The sequence below is a fragment of the Triplophysa rosa genome, linkage group LG18 (genome assembly GCF_024868665.1).
Source record: "Triplophysa rosa linkage group LG18, Trosa_1v2, whole genome shotgun sequence".
Taxonomy (NCBI): Eukaryota; Metazoa; Chordata; class Actinopteri; order Cypriniformes; family Nemacheilidae; genus Triplophysa; species Triplophysa rosa.
Genome location: NC_079907.1, coordinates 5,365,214 through 5,382,710, shown reverse-complemented (window position 1 = coordinate 5,382,710; position 17,497 = coordinate 5,365,214). Strand labels below are relative to the sequence as shown.

Here is a 17,497-nt window from a genome sequence, read left to right as displayed (position 1 = left end):
ACACAGCGAGGACATGGGTTAGATTACAAACACAAAAATAAAATTCAAGACACAAACTTTCTGATTCTGATCCCTCCGTTCCAAGGGGAACTTCACTAGGATATGCACAAGCACACCCCTTTATATAAAAGAGCTTAGATATAGATATATTTCATAATCCCTTTCGATGACTAACATGAGGTTATAAAAGAATCACTGAAAAACTTCTAAAGAAAAAGTGTCGTTCAAAAGAACCGTTCTTCATCCCACACAAACACGTGCATTCCTGTTCATGTAAAAGATTCAAAGCACACTAACAGTAGTCATTTTTAAAATGTGATTTTTAATTCTGTACATGTAATAAATGTGATGACAAGGAATTCAGTGTTGATTGCTTTTAAGGTCACAACTCTGCATGTGCTTGAAAACGTTCGCTTTGGAAAACTGTTAGAAATGGTCAGTTTCCCAGAGTCCCACACTCGAGTCTTAGCACAAGGCTTCAATTGCACAAAGATTAATACCCTACAAACCCTGAGCAGGAGATCTCAGCCGTGAGACACCACATAGCCCAGGATTACAAACCTTCCAAACAGATTTAAACATAACATTAAATCATAAAAGATACATGATTGAGCACATTTGTAGAACAGGTTACTAGCAGGAAAAGAAGATTTTTTTTAACAGGGAACCGAATGAATGCCTGAAGCATTCGTCAGTGCTTCTATAATATATGCCCAATTAATGAACCATCTGTTGAGAAATCGCCACCATTCTCCTAACAAGCTCATCTGAAATTCATCTCCCTGTTAGAGAGGCATCTGAAGGTGATCCGTACCCTCTCCGCAATGGGAAAATTCAGGATGTAGAAGTGACACTGTTATGGAGTGATAATGCTTATGGAGGCAGGTGGCGACGCTAAGCATAAAAGGGTACAAATAAATTCGGCTTCCGTTTCATTTAGTCGGCAGGCTTGTATACTGCCTTCCCTATTTTCAAGGATAAGCTGATGCATAGACTTTTATTTTGAAAGAGTAAAAGACAGCACACTTCAAAATCCCACAGAGTCTATTAGGCAAGGGTATTTGCACACATTTACAAAATGAATAATGGTGACCACAGAAGAAAACAAATTTGACATGATAAACAGAATTATGGATGAGAAAATAAAGACTGCATCGGTAAGGCCAAGGTTAAGAGATAATCTATCAAAGACAAGCTGAACACAGAATCGGATAAAGAAAGCAAATTGATTCTAAAATGTATTCATACTGGAATTTCATTTTACTGTATTGAGAAGGTCTAGATTCATTTCTAACACGCTTAATTATTCTGTCTCCCTGTACCTAGAGACCATGAATCAGTGCTAGCGTTTCTTACAGAACACCCAGTACAATCAACATCGACGTTCACAGTCAACCATCATGCGCACATGCGCTCTAAAACCCAGTAGAGGACAGTGTTAATTTCACACACTCTAATTGAGGCTTCACAAACTGATCCCAAATCAGATGTGGACTGGAAGGGTGGGCAACTAAACGCAATTCCTCCCTTCCGACCACATGCTCATAGATGCACAGTCTCAAACAGAGAAGAGAAGATCGGGCCAAAACTCCCATCACTAAAACCAAAAGAACACCATAATCTGATGGAGCAATATATCCTGTAAGGGTATAAGGCTTCCTCCGTATGAGTCACGGTGGGTGGGCGAGATTATATTTGAGGAAGAGGAGATGATGGGCAAAGGTGTCTATTATGTAAAATAAAAAGATAAAGCGCTTCTCAGAAGAGAGCCAGGGAAGGAGGACGTGGCGGTCCTAGCTCAGGAGCTGCCGAATCTCCTTGTGCATGTGACACAGGAAGTCCACATAAGAGGCCCCGCCGTTGTTGCTCTTATCTTCCACCAGGAAGTGCTTGAAGATCAGCTCCAGTTTGTCTTCCTGTTTCACCACCATGAGCTGAAAAACATCAAAAGACTTATTTATTCTTAGACAAATAGGTTTTATAAAATGTCTGATATTGGGAAAGGGTCAAGACCAGGATCATTCCAATTTGTAACTTTTATTGTATCAAAGGTGAAGCTTTCAGATGTAACAAACTTTGCTTGACTAAATAACAAGCACCATGAAAAGCATAACGTGGAGCTCTGTGACGCATTTACCTTCATGTATCGTGAGCGCTGTGTCCTGATGGTCTCGATAATCTCCCTCAGTCTCTTTGAAAAAGGATTATCCAAAGCCGGCAGAGACGTCTAAACCAGCAGAACACACACAAAAAAAAACACACACCAATATTTACATAATGTTCCCATATATATAAAATAAACAAAGGAATGCAGAAATAGTTTTTGCCTCTAGTAAAGAACTCAAGTTTCATGTGCAACGCATAATCTGCATATTATGTCAGTATGAGCTACAAAAGAAATTTATAAGCAATGTATGAGTACATTTTTAGTTTACATATATATATATATATATATATTTATTTTTTTTACATATTTTGGCTAATCCGATTATGCACTCAGATGCCAATAAGAGTGCAATACTTCCAGCTATATTTACTAAATGACACCAAGTTAAGATGCATTATCCCTTCAAATCAGCTCTGAAATGTTTCCATCCAAGCCTATATAACACAAACTGCTGAACAATAACTCAGAATCCTGCTGTGCATTTAACAAATATCATACCATGCTGGGGTCTATATGGTTGAATGAAGGCATTCCGAAGATATTCTGAAGCAACTCTTGTTGGGCATTCGCCCCGACCCAAAGGAAAAGGTTCATTCCGTTCTCTAACAGGTACACTCCTCCTCTAGACAGTCTCTCCTCTGAGTCTCTCACGGCTACAGGTAGAGTCGTGCTCTCAACATCCAGCTTTTGCTGTAGAAAAACAGAGAAAAAAAACTGTAACCATTACAGTTGAATTCATACAGTGGGGCAAAAAAGTATTTAGTCAGCCACCAATTGTGCAAGTTCTCCCACTTAAAAAGATGAGAAAGGCCTGTAATTTTCATCATAAGTACACTTCAACTATGAGAGACAGAATGAGAAAAAAAATCCAGAAAATCACATTGTCTGATTTTTAAAGAATTTATTTGCAAGTTATGGTGGAAAATAAGTATTTGGTCAATAACAAAGTTCATCTCAATACTTTGTTATATAGCCTTTGTTGGCAATGACAGAGGTCAAACGTTTTCTGTAAGTCGCCACAAGGTTTTTACACACTGTTGCTGGTAGTTTGGCCCATTCCTCCATGCAGATCTCCTCTAGAGCAGTGATGTTTTGGGGCTGTCACTGGGCAACACGGATTTCCAAATATTTTCTATGGGGTTGAGATCTGGAGACTGGCTAGGCCACTCCAGGACCTTGAAATGCTTCTTATGAAGCCACTCCTTCGTTGCCCGGGCGGTGTGTTTGGGATCATTGTCATGCTGAAAGACCCAGCCACGTTTCATCTTCAATGCCCTTGCTGATGGAAGGAGGTTTTTACTCAAAATCTCACGATACATGGCCCCATTCATTCTTTCCTTTCCACGGATCAGTCGTCCTGGTCCCTTTGCAGAAAAACAGCCCCAAAGCATGATGTTTCCACCCCCATGCTTCACAGTAGGTATGGTGTTCTTTGGATGCAACTCAGCATTCTTTCTCCTCCAAACACGACAAGTTCTATTTTGGTTTCATCTGACCATATGACATTCTCCCAATCCTCTTCTGGGTCATCCAAATGCTCTCTAGCAAACTTCAGACGGGCCCGGACATGTACTGGCTTAAACAGGGGGACACGTCTGGCACTGCAGGATTTGAGTCCCTGGCGGCGTAGTGTGTTACTGATGGTAGCCTTTGTTACTTTGGTCCCAGCTCTCTGCAGGTCATTCACTAGGTCCCCCCGTGTGGTTCTGGGATTTTTGCTCACCGTTCTTGTGATCATTTTGACCCCACGGGGTGAGATCTTGCGTGGAGCCCCAGATCGAGGGAGATTATCAGTGGTCTTGTATGTCTTCCATTTTCTAATAATTGCTCCCACAGTTGATTTCTTATTTACTTATCAAATACTTATTTTCCACCATAATTTGCAAATAAATTCTTTAAAAATCAGACAATGTGATTTTCTGGATTTTTTTTCTCATTCTGTCTCTCATAGTTGAAGTGTACCTATGATGAAAATTACAGGCCTCTCTCATCTTTTTAAGTGGGAGAACTTGCACAATTGGTGGCTGACTAAATACTTTTTTGCCCCACTGTACATCAATATAAAGTGGGTTGCCGCATGCTTGTCTCTCACCAGTGGAAGCAGTCGAGGGTAGAAGAACACGTGGCTCTCGGCTACATCCATGGTGCTGATCAGCTGTCTCAGATAGGCACGATCGTCCAGAGAGACGTCTGCCCCCGGCTGCAGAACGTCACTCTTCAGCATGCAGTTCAGATACACGGGCAGCAGCTTCATGCACTCAGGCAGAATCAACTGTGCACAGGTAGATAAACAGTATGTATTAAATGAAGTGTTTGGTTCCAAAACGCCATAAATTTTTTTAAAAAGAGTTTCCGCCAAAATCAGTATTGCATCAGGTCGGTATTGGTCACTTTTTAATTTTACGCAAAATGCGATATCCGCCGTGTTATTCTGTCATGTTTTCTCCTTTTTTTCCAAAACCGCAATATACGCCAGTCTCACATCTCTGCAGAATGCGATATATCCGCTCAACCAATCACAGCACACCATTCCACGCATTGTAAACTATAATGGCGGCGCTCTGAATACGGTCGGCTCCTAGTTTCCCTGATCTACTTTGTACTTTGTGTTCAACAAACAAACAAAAAAATGAATAATTTTGACGGCATTGATGAACGTGTGCTGGTTTCTGCAGTGGGGAAGAAACGTAAGCCATCGAAATCTAATCATTTACGTGAGGAGATTAAGAAGATGAGGCACTAATTTATAGCATTAAAAAGATGACCCGTTGAATTCATTTTAGGAGCGATGACTGATTGAATGTATTTTTAGTCCAGTGCCTGTATGTAAGATTAGTATTGCATTGAGTTCAGAGGCTGTCATATGTGGATCAACTCACTTTGTTGTGTATTTTCGACAGTTTCGACAGATATGAAAAATAACTTTTATATTGATTCAATGGATTTATTGCATTTTGAAAAAAAAAATGTTATGGATTTATTGCATTTTGGGGAAAAAATTATCAGAAATCTTTTAAAATCAAAATCTGGATGTGAATTTTTTTATGTTACTAGAACCTAAACATGCTATGTGAAACTTTACAAAGAAAATGGCAAGATGAAAACCACTATTTTCTGTTTCAAAGAAAACAATTTTACTCAAATGAATCAAAATGGATTTATAGCGTTTTGGAACCAAACTCTTACACATTAAAGAATCATTTCAATCCAGCCCTGTGTCATAGGTTATGTCTCTGTGATGTCCTGTACTCACCTGTCCCGCTGAAGATGGACTGGCACAGTGCTTGCGGTAGCAGGCCAAGATCTGTGCACACTGATTCACCAGGCTGTCACGTACATTCTTGGTGGGACTGCTGAGTAGACTGCGATATGCTGTAAACACATACAAACTCAAATCAAACTTGCCAAAACACTAGGCACGGATGCGTAAATATATTTATTGCACAATGGCAGACTGATATAACATCCGCAGCCCCACAATCCCAGCACAGGATACCGCGAGCGTCCGCTGTGAGAGGATGTGTGTAGTTTTACTCACCATATTTGGCGAAGAAGTTGATGATGGTGTCTGTCTCGCAGTTCCTGTACAGATCTGCCAGCTGAGAGCAGCAGTTTACTGCCATGTTATGGATGAGAAGGCGTCGCTGGCCGCTGCAGCTTGTGTACAGAACCGCACACTGACGAGAGAGAATGCACATACAGTCATAAAACGTTGCCATCGATAATTTCAGTGTAGCTGATGTTTCACACGAGTGTGCGTGACTTCACCCACCTGCATTAGAGCTCCGGTCTCCTCGCTGAGCTTGTCGTCGTGTCTGAACTCCACGGTAACCGTCTTGTCGCAGTCTAGTCCTGCCAGCTCTACATCTGTGGTGTTGCTCATGTAAAAGGAACCGAAGAAGTCTGTCGCCCGGATACCTGCGGCAGAGTCACACTCAGGTTAAACTCAACCATTTTTATTAGATTTACCTCTAATCAGCATTTCACCATCAATATCAAAGTGTGTATAAGCTTTAAAGTATACAAAAGACATTCTTTACAGAAGGACCCCCATGCTAATGAGAATTTGCAGTAAAATGTGCTTTATTTCCACGCAAATAGAACTTAGTGTAAAATATGACAGACATCTCTCCAGGAAGATCACATTATTCTTAACGTCGGGTTTGCAAGTCTCTCATCTCACCTGTGCTGGTGCGGACCCTCATTACGGCATCGAAGCCCATCTGTTTCTGCACATCTCTCCTCAGGTCATTGAGGAAACGCTCCTGGTCAGTCGGGGCCTAAATCAAAGTCCATAGGTGTTAATCACAATGCATGTATTTTTGGAAACCCAGGCAACTTTGGTATGAGTCAAATGACCAATAAGCACGACAATTGTGCTTCCCTCACCTGGAAGTAGGTGTATTTGTAGATGGAGCCACCCGTTGAAGTGGGCACTACCCCTAACGTTGCTACATCAACATACTGGTTAGGAAACAGGAAGAGGTCCACACAGCAACCCTGGGCCACGCATTCCTTTGCCAGAGTGTTGTAAAAACCAACCTGTGGCTGGAAAAGTGACTGAAACAGACAGGAAGACGGCAACTCAACATCATACATCAAACTCTCCTTACGGCCCAAAAACGACCAAAACAAAAAACTCTCGCATTCAAATAACTGCAGACTCTATAATACATACTATCAGTAGAGTTCCGAGAGAAATAAAACAGGTCAAGGTACCTTCTCTTTATCAGTGCCCACTAGTTTCTTATCCTCCCGGTTCTTCAGTTTGCCTGGAGCCTCTGCGATCGGCAGAGAGGAGTGGAAAATAAAGAGCTTTCCAGCACAGTCTGCAGCCTGGATGACAATTCACAAGTGTCATTATTACTGTACGACTCCACTTGATGCTTAAACCCAAATACAGAAGAGACTTGCAATGCATAATCCACTACACAGATGTTCTACTGAACTTGCTAACTGTCAGCCAGACAACAATACATCTCAATTACAGACAACTGTAAATCACAATATTCTCAATGCCAGTATCTGCTTTGTAAAGCTATTTAAAAACACACACACACCTTGAGTGCCTCCAGCCCCGCCTGAATGACAGGCCCAAACACAGTATCTGTTTCCCGCGTGTCTGCGAACATCTCAGGGATCTGATCCAACAAACTGGATCACACATGTTCATAATCAATACACTTTGATTCTCATTGTATCTGAGTTTTAAATGTATTTACTTAAAGGCAAAACAAACCAGAAACAAAAAAGTACCTCTCAATAACCACCCTTGACTCCTGGACATTGACCAGAAAACCATCTAACAGTGGAACAAACATATCGGCCACATCCGATACAACCATCATCTGCGGCTGGGCGAGCGAGGCCTTTACGTTATAGAAATGAAGCACTTTATTGTAGGTGACAAAGCCGACTCGAATGTTCGACTCCATGTCAGGGTTCTCTCTGAAAGAACAAGTCAACATGGGACAACGTTAAATTGTACAGTTTCATTATGCACAACAGTAGGGTCCAACAAAGAATAAATAGCTATTTGGCTCCTGGTTAGCATTATTTTCATCATGCGGCAAGGTGATGTCAGCAGAAAAGTATGGTTGCTTTACAACATTGTTCTTCTGATTTTGTTTAGTTGTACTGTCCTATGTTAAAATTTTCACCTGGGCAAGTAATCCAAGAGTGTCTTCAGCTCCTGGCAAACCATTCCCACCATGCCGCTCTTCACGGCGTTGTAGGACACATCGATCAGGAAGATGAAGGCTGGCGGCTGAGGAAACTTATTGTTCTATAAACAAATAGTCAATTATATTACACTTCAACACATTTCAGTACAGAGTGAAAAAACGAATACCTTGCAGTGGTATGACGGGGACCTATAATATACTAATATACTGTACCTTACAGTAGTCCACAGTAGCCAGAAACTCATAACTTCCCATTGAGAGCTCTGGTCGCTCATAGCAGTCCACTCTCTTCCCAGTGTGATCCAGATGCTGGAAGTAATGGGGAGGCACTGGGAGAGGGAAATAAACATGTCAAACTTGAGTTAATGTAGATTTGATGTATTCAACAGGAACATGTTAACGGTGCACACATTTGACTCACCCTCGGTGACGCAGCTGCAGAAGCCGCACTGGAAACGGCGTCCGCCTTCGATAAACTGCATGTACGGACACATGTAGGCTTTACAGCGATTACAGCGGATGGGACCGCTTTCTCCATGATCCACGAGATATGGTGGTGTCTGTGGAACAAAAATACGCTTAAAATGATTTCTGAAATCCATCGTGGCATCACTACTGGGATGCTCACTCTGATCCCAATCACAACATTACCATTACCCATAAGCCCTTTCCTTGTGATATTCAAGAACGGTAATGTGGTCTTTTACCTCATCTGGGGGAAGAGTGGCCAGGGGTTTGATGACAGCAGCCAGGGGCACCTGTGACTGCTTGGCCATGTCGGAATTACAGGGCACGTTGTAGGCTGTGCACCGGATGTAGCGTGGACTTGAATTCCCTTTAAAGACAAATCACGATACAGTTGTATAGTTTATTACAGCTCGTTTAGATTTCTGTACAAAACAACAAAATGCATAGACCTGTATCCCGCTCACTAAATTAAACATGTGACATGACGTCATTTAACAACGTAGCATGTTACTGTTTGAAACATTTATCATGGAATAATGTTTCACCTAGACAGTCTACAGTGTATACTGCAGGGCTTTTAAATAGTAAATTAGCAATCTGATAGGAATAAAGCCTAAAAAAATACCTTGATCTTTAACCTGGAAGTTGGTGGTGACGAGAGGTGGGGCTTGACCTCTGACGCCTGTAGTAAAAGGTTCACTTCCCTTGTTTGCTTTGTCATCCTCAATAACCTGAATCTGTAGAAACAAAGAGCAGTCTATAAAAGGAATGACACGCCTTTATTCTTGAACAAACACACACCCTGACTTTTCGCCCAATAAACATCCTCCTTATACTAGAATAGAACCGGTCCAAGTGAGTTTGAATATTAGCACTACATCTGATCATCCTAACCAGATTAAAGGAATATCTACAACTGAATACAATTTAAGATCTAACAACAGATGCTATGCTATTGCTGTGCTGTGGTTTATCACAGGAAATAATTCTAACTCCTTCGATTTGTGGAAAACAACATACACACAATGCATTTACAATGGAAGCCTATGGTGTGAGTGCACAACACCTGAACAAACCTGAAGTGCGCAACTGTGTTTGTAAAAGTACCTGAAGTTCACTTGCTTATGTAAATAAGATCTGAGTTTAAATCAGTTTAAAATCAATAAACGTTGAATACATTGTTAATGTAAATGAGCTTCAATAAGCTTCACATTGTTTTTAACAAAGGTACAATCACTCCATAATCTTCAATTGTAAGGTATTAACCGTGTCCAGATATTATTTGTTTTCAGACACTGAGGAACCAGGATGAAATTATGTAAATATAACTGCTTACAATGCTAAGTGTTTTTCCTTCACATCTAAACAATAGTCATGCAAAGACATGTAGCATGCAGGAGTGTGTGTAAATTTTGGGCAGGAACCAAAGAAAAACGTAAAATCTGCCCAAACAATCTCCCAGGACCGTCTTATGGAGATGTATATGACAACGAATAATATAAAAGTGTTCATAACAGAAAATGAAACATCACTCGTGAAAAAACAACAAGAAATGTCTAGGTCATGTTTAATCCCAAAATCAAAAGAAAGACATTTTTGGATTTATAGTAAAAAGTATTTTGTTAAAGTGATACTTCACCCGAAAATGAAAATTCTGTCATCATTTACTCACCATAGAGTTGTTCGAAATCTGTATAAATTTCTTTGTTCTGATGAACACAGAGAGAGATATTTGGAAGAATGCTAATAACCAAACAGATCTTGCCTCCGCCCCATTGACTCCCATAGTAGGAAAAATGATTTTAGCACTTTTTTGTTCTGTTGAACACAAAAGACATTTTGAAGAATGTAGGACATCAAACAGTTCTGGGGCACTTTTGACTACCATTTTTTTTCCTACTATGAGAGTCAATGGGGGACAAAATCTGTCAGGTTATACGTAAGCATTCTTCCAAATATCTTTCTCTATGTTCACCAGAACAAATACATTTATACAGATTTGGAACAAGTCGAAGGTGAGTAAATGACAGAATTATCATTTTTGGGTGAAGTATCCCAAATTTAGACATTAATTTCTATGTTCTATTTGATGTTATGGTAAAACATAACCCTGAAGACATTTCTGTGAGATTTAACCACAACCGCTACTCAAAATGTAATAATAAAAATATCTACTGAATGTTTATCTAGACAGAGTCATTCCTCTAAAGAGAAACAATGAGTTCGTGCATGAACACAGAACAGCATAGAGACACAGCAGAGGCACTTACTGGACTGGGGATTGCGTCTGGGTCTATTCTATGTCTTGTTTTCTGCACAGGCGGTATGTCAGAGGCTTGCTTTACATTTAACAATTTAGTCAGCAAATTATAAGAGAAAAAGACAGGAGCCAAAACAAAAGAAAAAGAGAGAAAGAGCAGACAAGATAAACAGAAGAGTAACCACTGTTACAGTTCCTCTGTTTTTGTCAAACCTAGAATTACTGATGATTAATCACACTTTAGCAGGCAGCATAAGAGACAAAGATGCAGTTATTGCAAGGCAGCGTGTGCAGAATTTCCAAGCCTTGAAAAATCTCTGAATCTTAACGTTATCGTTACTGATGATACAGGATCTGGGTTAAGCCGCCATAGTGCATGCACATCAGACACAGGAGACTCCAGAGCGAAGCCTTTCGTAACACAAACACATCACACAACTATAAACAATTTATTACAGACGGTGTATGCCTGTGTGTTTATGCAAGTGTGTTAGTACAGAAGATGATGGATAAATACATTAAAAACACACTTGAAAAATCAACACAGCAGATGTACGAGACACTGGTATGGTGAATGTGTGTGTGACTGTGTGCGTGTTGAAAGGTTTGGACTGGTCATACCGGGCCTGGGATTGAATCTGGATCGAGCCTCTTTGGAGCGGATGGTGCTGGAGCAGGCGCAGCAGAAGGTGCGCCATAGTTCTGCTGCCCAGCATATGGCCCTGCATAGCCAGGCTGAGGACCTCTGACCTGCCCGAAAGCACCTGAATAAGAAATACTAAGTTTACTAACAAAAATAAAAAATTGGGCCTACCCAGACGGTCATGAGGATTTTTAAGAGGAAGACAATGATTAATTAATGCCAAGTCCGTGCTCACCATTTTGCTGAGGAGGATAGGCCTGCAGTCCCGGCTGTGGTGGCGGTCCTGACATACTAGCGTTGGGAGGAACAGGTGGCATGCCAGGTTGTGATGGGGGTACATGGTTCGCCTGTACCATTGGAGGACCTTGAGAGGTCATATGAGGGGGAGCTTGCATTCCAGAAAGGGGAGGCCTCTGTGGAGGACCCCCTTGCGGTGTAAACCCAGCTGCGGTAGGGGGAGGACCTGAGTGGTAAGACGTAGGTTGAGAAACTGGCGGCTGGGGTGGAATGACCCCCGGCATCTGAGAAGGTGCAGAGGTGGGTGGTGGACCTCCAGGGAACGCAGAGGGGTGGGAGGTGGGACCTCCTGGGAACGCAGCGGGGTGGGAGGTGGGACCTCCTGGGAACGCAGCGGGGTGGGAGGCAGGAAGAGGAGGTCTTTGGAAAGATGCCTGTGCGCCAGGAGGTGGGCCACCGTACGAATGGGTCCTGGGTCCTGGAATGGGACCTGGAGGTGGGCCTGTTGAAAAAGGAGGCTGAGAGACAGGTGGAGCTTGAGGGAAGGATTGCTGAGAGACAGGGGGCGGGGCTTGGGGGTGGGTGGGGCCAGCAGCAGAGTAAGCCGGAGCGGCGTTTGGGAATGACTGCTGGGCAGAATGTGGTGCTCCGTAGTAGGATTGAGGGGGAGGCTGAGCCACACCTTCAGTAGGCGGAGGATGTGTGGGAGCAGCAGATGTGGGTGGAAAAGTGGGAGGAGCTGAATGTGTGTAGGCAGCAGAAACAGGAGAGTGGGATACAGAGGGAGGAGCTAGAAAAACAAAAACAAATGTTACAACACTGCTCTATGTATATATGATATTTAGGGAATAATTCACCCCCCTAAAAATGGTCAAATTGTCAAAGACAGTTTTACCATAGCCTGGGCCAGCAGGAGAGGGAGCCGTGGATCCAACCTGCATGCTGGCCATTTGATTGGTCATCTGTTGCATGCTGTTGGGTAGCGCTCCGAACTGTTGGTTGTATGGGGGCTGAGGACCGGACAGGTTTACTGCTCCTGGAGTGTATGGCTGAGACACTGAAGGCCTAAATGACCAATAAAAACAACAAAGTAAAAAAATACAATTTACAACCTTTTAAAGTTCCAACAACACATCAAAAGTGAAATATGAAATAATTGTAAAAGGTAGTAATATAACATCAATAAGGGAGCTGACGGGACACTGACCTCTGTGGTGGAGCACCCATCGGAGGTGGGCCGTTCTGAGTGTCTCCTTGCCCAAACTGAGAATAGTTCTGGGCAGGTGTAACAGGTGGTGCTCCTGATGTTGGGGGTCCTCTCATACCTGTAGGAGCACAGGAAGTGGTTTAGATTTACAATATTCATTCATTTAAATACTCATAACTATCATCACTATGCTAGCATCCACCATAACACGCTCTATTTGTACCCAGCTACCTGCTGAAATCATTTTCACAACACAATAGTGGTCTGCATTCCTGCAGGATTCCTGCAGAGCCTGATTAGATTAGATTTGTTGCGGCATGGAATTAAATTTCTGATTTGTAGACTGTAGCAAACAGTTCTCCTGAGCGTTGCTGGTGGAACAGGCAGTCTAAAAGCAGCTTTTTTAAATGCATATGTGAAACATATCAGTTCTGTGTGATGCTGAGAAACAGGTCACATAAATGAATTGAAAATAGAATAAAAGTCATTTGGATCACAATTATTATTCTTTATTCCAACAGGGCAAGTTGCCCTGAAACCCCAACAATCGGTGTATTAAACGATTTCAAATATAATACATTCTAAAAATCTCACATATGAGAACAGCAAATAAGGCACACGTTTCTATAAGCTATAGTATAGCTGCTATACAACAACCTTTATGATCCCAGGGCTTTACGTTAACTTTTTTCGCAAGTAGCACCGGTGCTAGGCTTAAAGTTTTTGAACTCTGTGGATAAAGGTCACGTGTTCATGTCCTCGTATAGTGGGATACAGACAAATCCACGAGTGTCACGCTTGTAATATGTTAAAGTGTGCAGCTCATTCACTCGTACACACGCAGAACAAGCGGAGGACATATTTAAATAGAAGAATTCCGCTTACGTGATTCCTTCCACGTTTTCCCACATTACGCGGATCAGGGCTCTAGATAAATGGACTCAAAGCAGCCAGAAACCAAGTTTTAATCGCAAGAACTAAATATAAACGAAAATAAATAGTGGTGCGCCATTAGTCTACCTCACACACGAACAAGCACAACGACAAACGCACATGACACAAACAAGCGGCTCTGTCTAATGCACCTGCCAAACTGTATCGCACACGTGCTACACTATTAAATTTATTCTTAGCACAGACCGATTTTTTCGTAGCACCTGCATATACAGTATATGTCGCACTGTACAGCCCTGGATCCATACAGGCATTGCAAAAACACTACAGTTAAATATATGTGAATGATGAGAGACATTTAAGTTCACAGAACATGAAAGGATGCTATTGTAACTCCAGGATAGATATACTATTGTTGTTTCTTTAGTCAACACACTAGGTAACTTTGAAAACATCCCTAATACAAATGTTGATCCTTAACCTTGAATGAGACAACAGTGAAAATGGAAGGAAGAAAACTCAAGTCATTTATTTCATATATCACTATGATCATGTAGGTTCAAGGGTTTGTGACAGCAGGTCTCAACAGTAAGAATTTTCTTCTGCTCACCCGGTTGGGCCAGTAGTTAAGACTTTCACTTGTTTTAGTTTTACTAAAAAAAATTATCAATCTGCTGTTCACAACATAATTGCAGATAAAGTGTCAGAAGAAAGCGTCAGCATAGCATATTTTTGTGTAACTTGCTGTTTGGAGGCACACTGCAGTCGATAACAAAGCACAAGAAATGAGGAATAGGACAGGCCGCTAGGCAGAATTGAATGAGTTACCTAGATCAAGAGGAGAGGAGGAGGACAGGTCAGAGACTAAGTTTGTTGCGACAGTCTTAGAGGGAAAGCTTGCATAAGGAGAATATCCTGCAATACAAGAGAGAAAGAGCTGTAAAATACCAGAAGAAAATGAAATGTAAGGAAATGATGGCTAAACAGAGGAGGTTGGGATGGAGGAATCTGACTGTTGCTTTCTTCTTCTTCTTCAAAAAAGCTGACATTAATATCTTATGTATTTGACTAATCAGCTCATTTTCATTGCCAATTAAATATGACTATATTCTATGAACAACACATTATGACTATTCAAAGAGAACCATTTGTGCTTTCCTGCTTACCTTGTGGTGGACCTTGTTGGTGAGCTGAGCCTGGACCATTATAAGGAGCGTACTGGGCGGGATAGCCCGCTGGCACGTGTCCACCCCCATAGCCAGGCTGTGGCTGCCCATAAGGAGAGGCCATGTGTGGTTGCTGGTTAACATTCATTCTCAGTTCATCCCTAATTCAGCAGAAAACAGGAAAAAAGGAGCAAGTGAGTGAATAAATCTATATTTATAAAGTACTTTAAGAAGTGCTTAAGGGGTCTTGCTAGAGCTTTCAGGGGTATTAATACATTTGCTGCTAGACTGCTAGCACAGCAAAACTCTAAGCTTAGCTTAGGCCAGTGCAGCAAATGTTGGCATAAAATGGAAATTTGCACAAAAAAAACGGTTGCCTCTACAACAGGCCTTGCAGCAAGCAGGGAAAAGTGGACTCATAAAGAAAACAAAAAAGGAAGTTAAAATAAAAAATACATGAAAAGTGAAAAAAAAATCTCATTAAAAGAAAAAAAAGTGAGTAAGTGACCATAAATGTTTGAATCATAATGTAAATTGATTTAAGTGTGATAAGAATAAACATAATTCATCAATGTTTGCAATTTCTCAGCCGGCATCCTTTCCAGCCCTGACGTCACCCCAGAGTAAAAGTCAATAATGATTCACTCAGCAGCACTACAGAATTACTGCATATTAATACAACCCAATTATATACAAATCTTAATATACGTTTTATTCTAGTAACAAAAACAACAGCCAACATGGCTTTCACAACTTATTTATACCTGTGTGACAAACTATAGTCAACAAATAAACAAGACAGCAAGCGTGACTTGTTTTTATCCATTCTGGAACAGGTCGGGTCATGAGAAGTGGGCATTTCATACCAGAATTTCATGCCAGACCTGAATGAGAGTTTGAGATGGACTGCAAATGAAATGACTACCCAACCTGAAAGACACCCTGCCAGCACCACCCATTTTTTGTCCAGACCTAGTCTCATTATTTGCTATTACCATACAGTATTTAATTACTGTATTGCCAAATTAACAAGAAAGGGTGCATTACTAACTACAGTGGATTAAGACAATGCCTGGACAACATGAAATGAAAATGAAAGTAATTTCAGAGGGAAAGCAAGCGGACATTACACCTTGCTGAAAGGCTACGAAGACCAACTTTTTTATCTGAATTCACATGTACTGATGAATCTTCAGAAAATAATTGTTCATCTAAGCCATGAACTATATATTGAACAAAGCACGACCTAATAACTTTTCTAGAACAAAAACTAAAGACAGCACAGCTGTCCACACCCACCCAAAGCATCTAGGACTCTATCTCACGAGTCCATGATCAAACAGTTCACCCGAACAACTACTGAAAGGATTACACATGGTATTTAATAGTGCCACCCATATCTCAATTTCACAAACATCAATGAAACACAAGCAGAGGGGACTCATATTACACAAATACAGCCAGCACACTTGCTTCTTAATAGCAGGATGTTATAGAGACCACAGAACAAACATAAAAAAGTAGATTTTAAACTTATTACCAAACTTCCAGAGCCACATTTAGACTTCAAAGCGTGGTCTGCTGCAAAAAATACAACTCCTCGGGTTTCTAGTAGAATGTAACAGCTGAGAAGCTTCAGCACAACAAAGCCTTGAATAATGCTGAATAATTCAAGGCTATGGACACCGTAATAGTATACAGTATCCCATGTATGAGGACTTTCAGATATAAACATGCTAATTTTCCATCTGTCTGAAATGAATGACAGACCTGTTGCATGATCTAAACCTGCCTCAGAGAAATTCCTTTGCATTGCGCACACAACAAAAGTGACAACAGCAACAGAAACCACCAGTCTCATGCTAATATTTGCATAGCAAGCAATGCTTAAGAACATGAGTAAAGGAATTTAGAGGCCCTTAAGCACTTAAAAACGATTTAAAATACACTAAACCATTAAAAGACTTATAAGAAAACTTCAAATGTCAAACAGAACATTCAAAAACACAACACACTTGCCAGGCAGATACATTACAGGACCAACACGTACCAATAAAAACTAAATAACATACTTCCAACTAATACGTTCAGAAGGAATTAAAATGTAATTTGCGTTTATTGCTTGTATCACTAATTTATTGGGCATATGAGGACATTACATCCCCTCGCTAAGCTAATTTGGGATGTTTTGCGTAGCTGGTGTTAAAACACCACCGTAAAATGACCCAGTGTGGGTGACAACATTCATTTCACACCACTAACGTTAAACTCTTATATCAGTTAAAGCGAAAAACGTCAATTCAGGGAATAAAAGTGAATCAAACTCGTAAATGACTCGACGTTGCGGCTCGCGCTAGCTGTGCTAGGCTAAGCTACGAGCCACTAAAATATAAACAAACAAAAACTGAACAAATATCGAGCGCCATCTGACAACTGACCTCAATAATAGCTCGGGTAGTTAACGAACGAGTCGTCAGGACGCCGTTCCGGTTGTTGACGCCGGTAAAGTCGACGGGGCTGCAGTTCTTTCACGGAAAGACAGCAGCTCGAGACGGACGTTTAATCCCTTCCTCACGCACACCGGAAGAACTGTCACTGTGTGCCACGTCCACATCCGTTATTGACGATGCTTCTAATCATAAATAACTGTACTTTAAAATAAATAAATATATGAAGAGTTTATTTCCAAAATGAGATAACTCTGTTTAAAAAAATGTGTTATTGTGCATTCCAAGTAATATCAATCAAACTGCAGTTGGTTTGTTTTAATT

At 41.1% G+C, this 17,497-nt stretch overlaps 1 protein-coding gene across 4 annotated transcripts; it reads right to left on the bottom strand.

Moving 5' to 3' along the window:
* Positions 1–302: 302 nt before the first annotated feature.
* On the bottom strand, positions 303–17,302 carry sec24c (SEC24 homolog C, COPII coat complex component). 4 transcript variants are annotated; one of them, XM_057358822.1, is made up of 25 exons: positions 17,165–17,302; positions 14,727–14,887; positions 14,389–14,475; positions 12,667–12,784; positions 12,355–12,524; positions 11,458–12,249; positions 11,201–11,343; positions 10,590–10,658; positions 8,945–9,056; positions 8,559–8,686; positions 8,273–8,411; positions 8,065–8,180; positions 7,828–7,952; positions 7,424–7,615; positions 7,228–7,321; positions 6,887–7,003; positions 6,557–6,727; positions 6,351–6,447; positions 5,940–6,085; positions 5,706–5,844; positions 5,421–5,539; positions 4,260–4,439; positions 2,666–2,857; positions 2,138–2,227; positions 303–1,934 (listed from the first exon to the last, which is right to left on the bottom strand). In XM_057358822.1, the coding sequence occupies exons 2-25, from the start codon at positions 14,872–14,874 to the stop codon at positions 1,794–1,796; spliced, it is 3,825 nt and encodes a 1,274-aa protein (XP_057214805.1). In that variant the 5' UTR covers positions 14,875–14,887; positions 17,165–17,302; the 3' UTR covers positions 303–1,793. The 4 variants fall into 4 exon arrangements, with proteins under 4 accessions (XP_057214805.1, XP_057214806.1, XP_057214807.1 ...); XM_057358823.1 differs by lacking the exon at positions 10,590–10,658; XM_057358824.1 differs by lacking the exon at positions 14,389–14,475.
* Between the last annotated feature and the right edge of the window lie 195 nt (positions 17,303–17,497).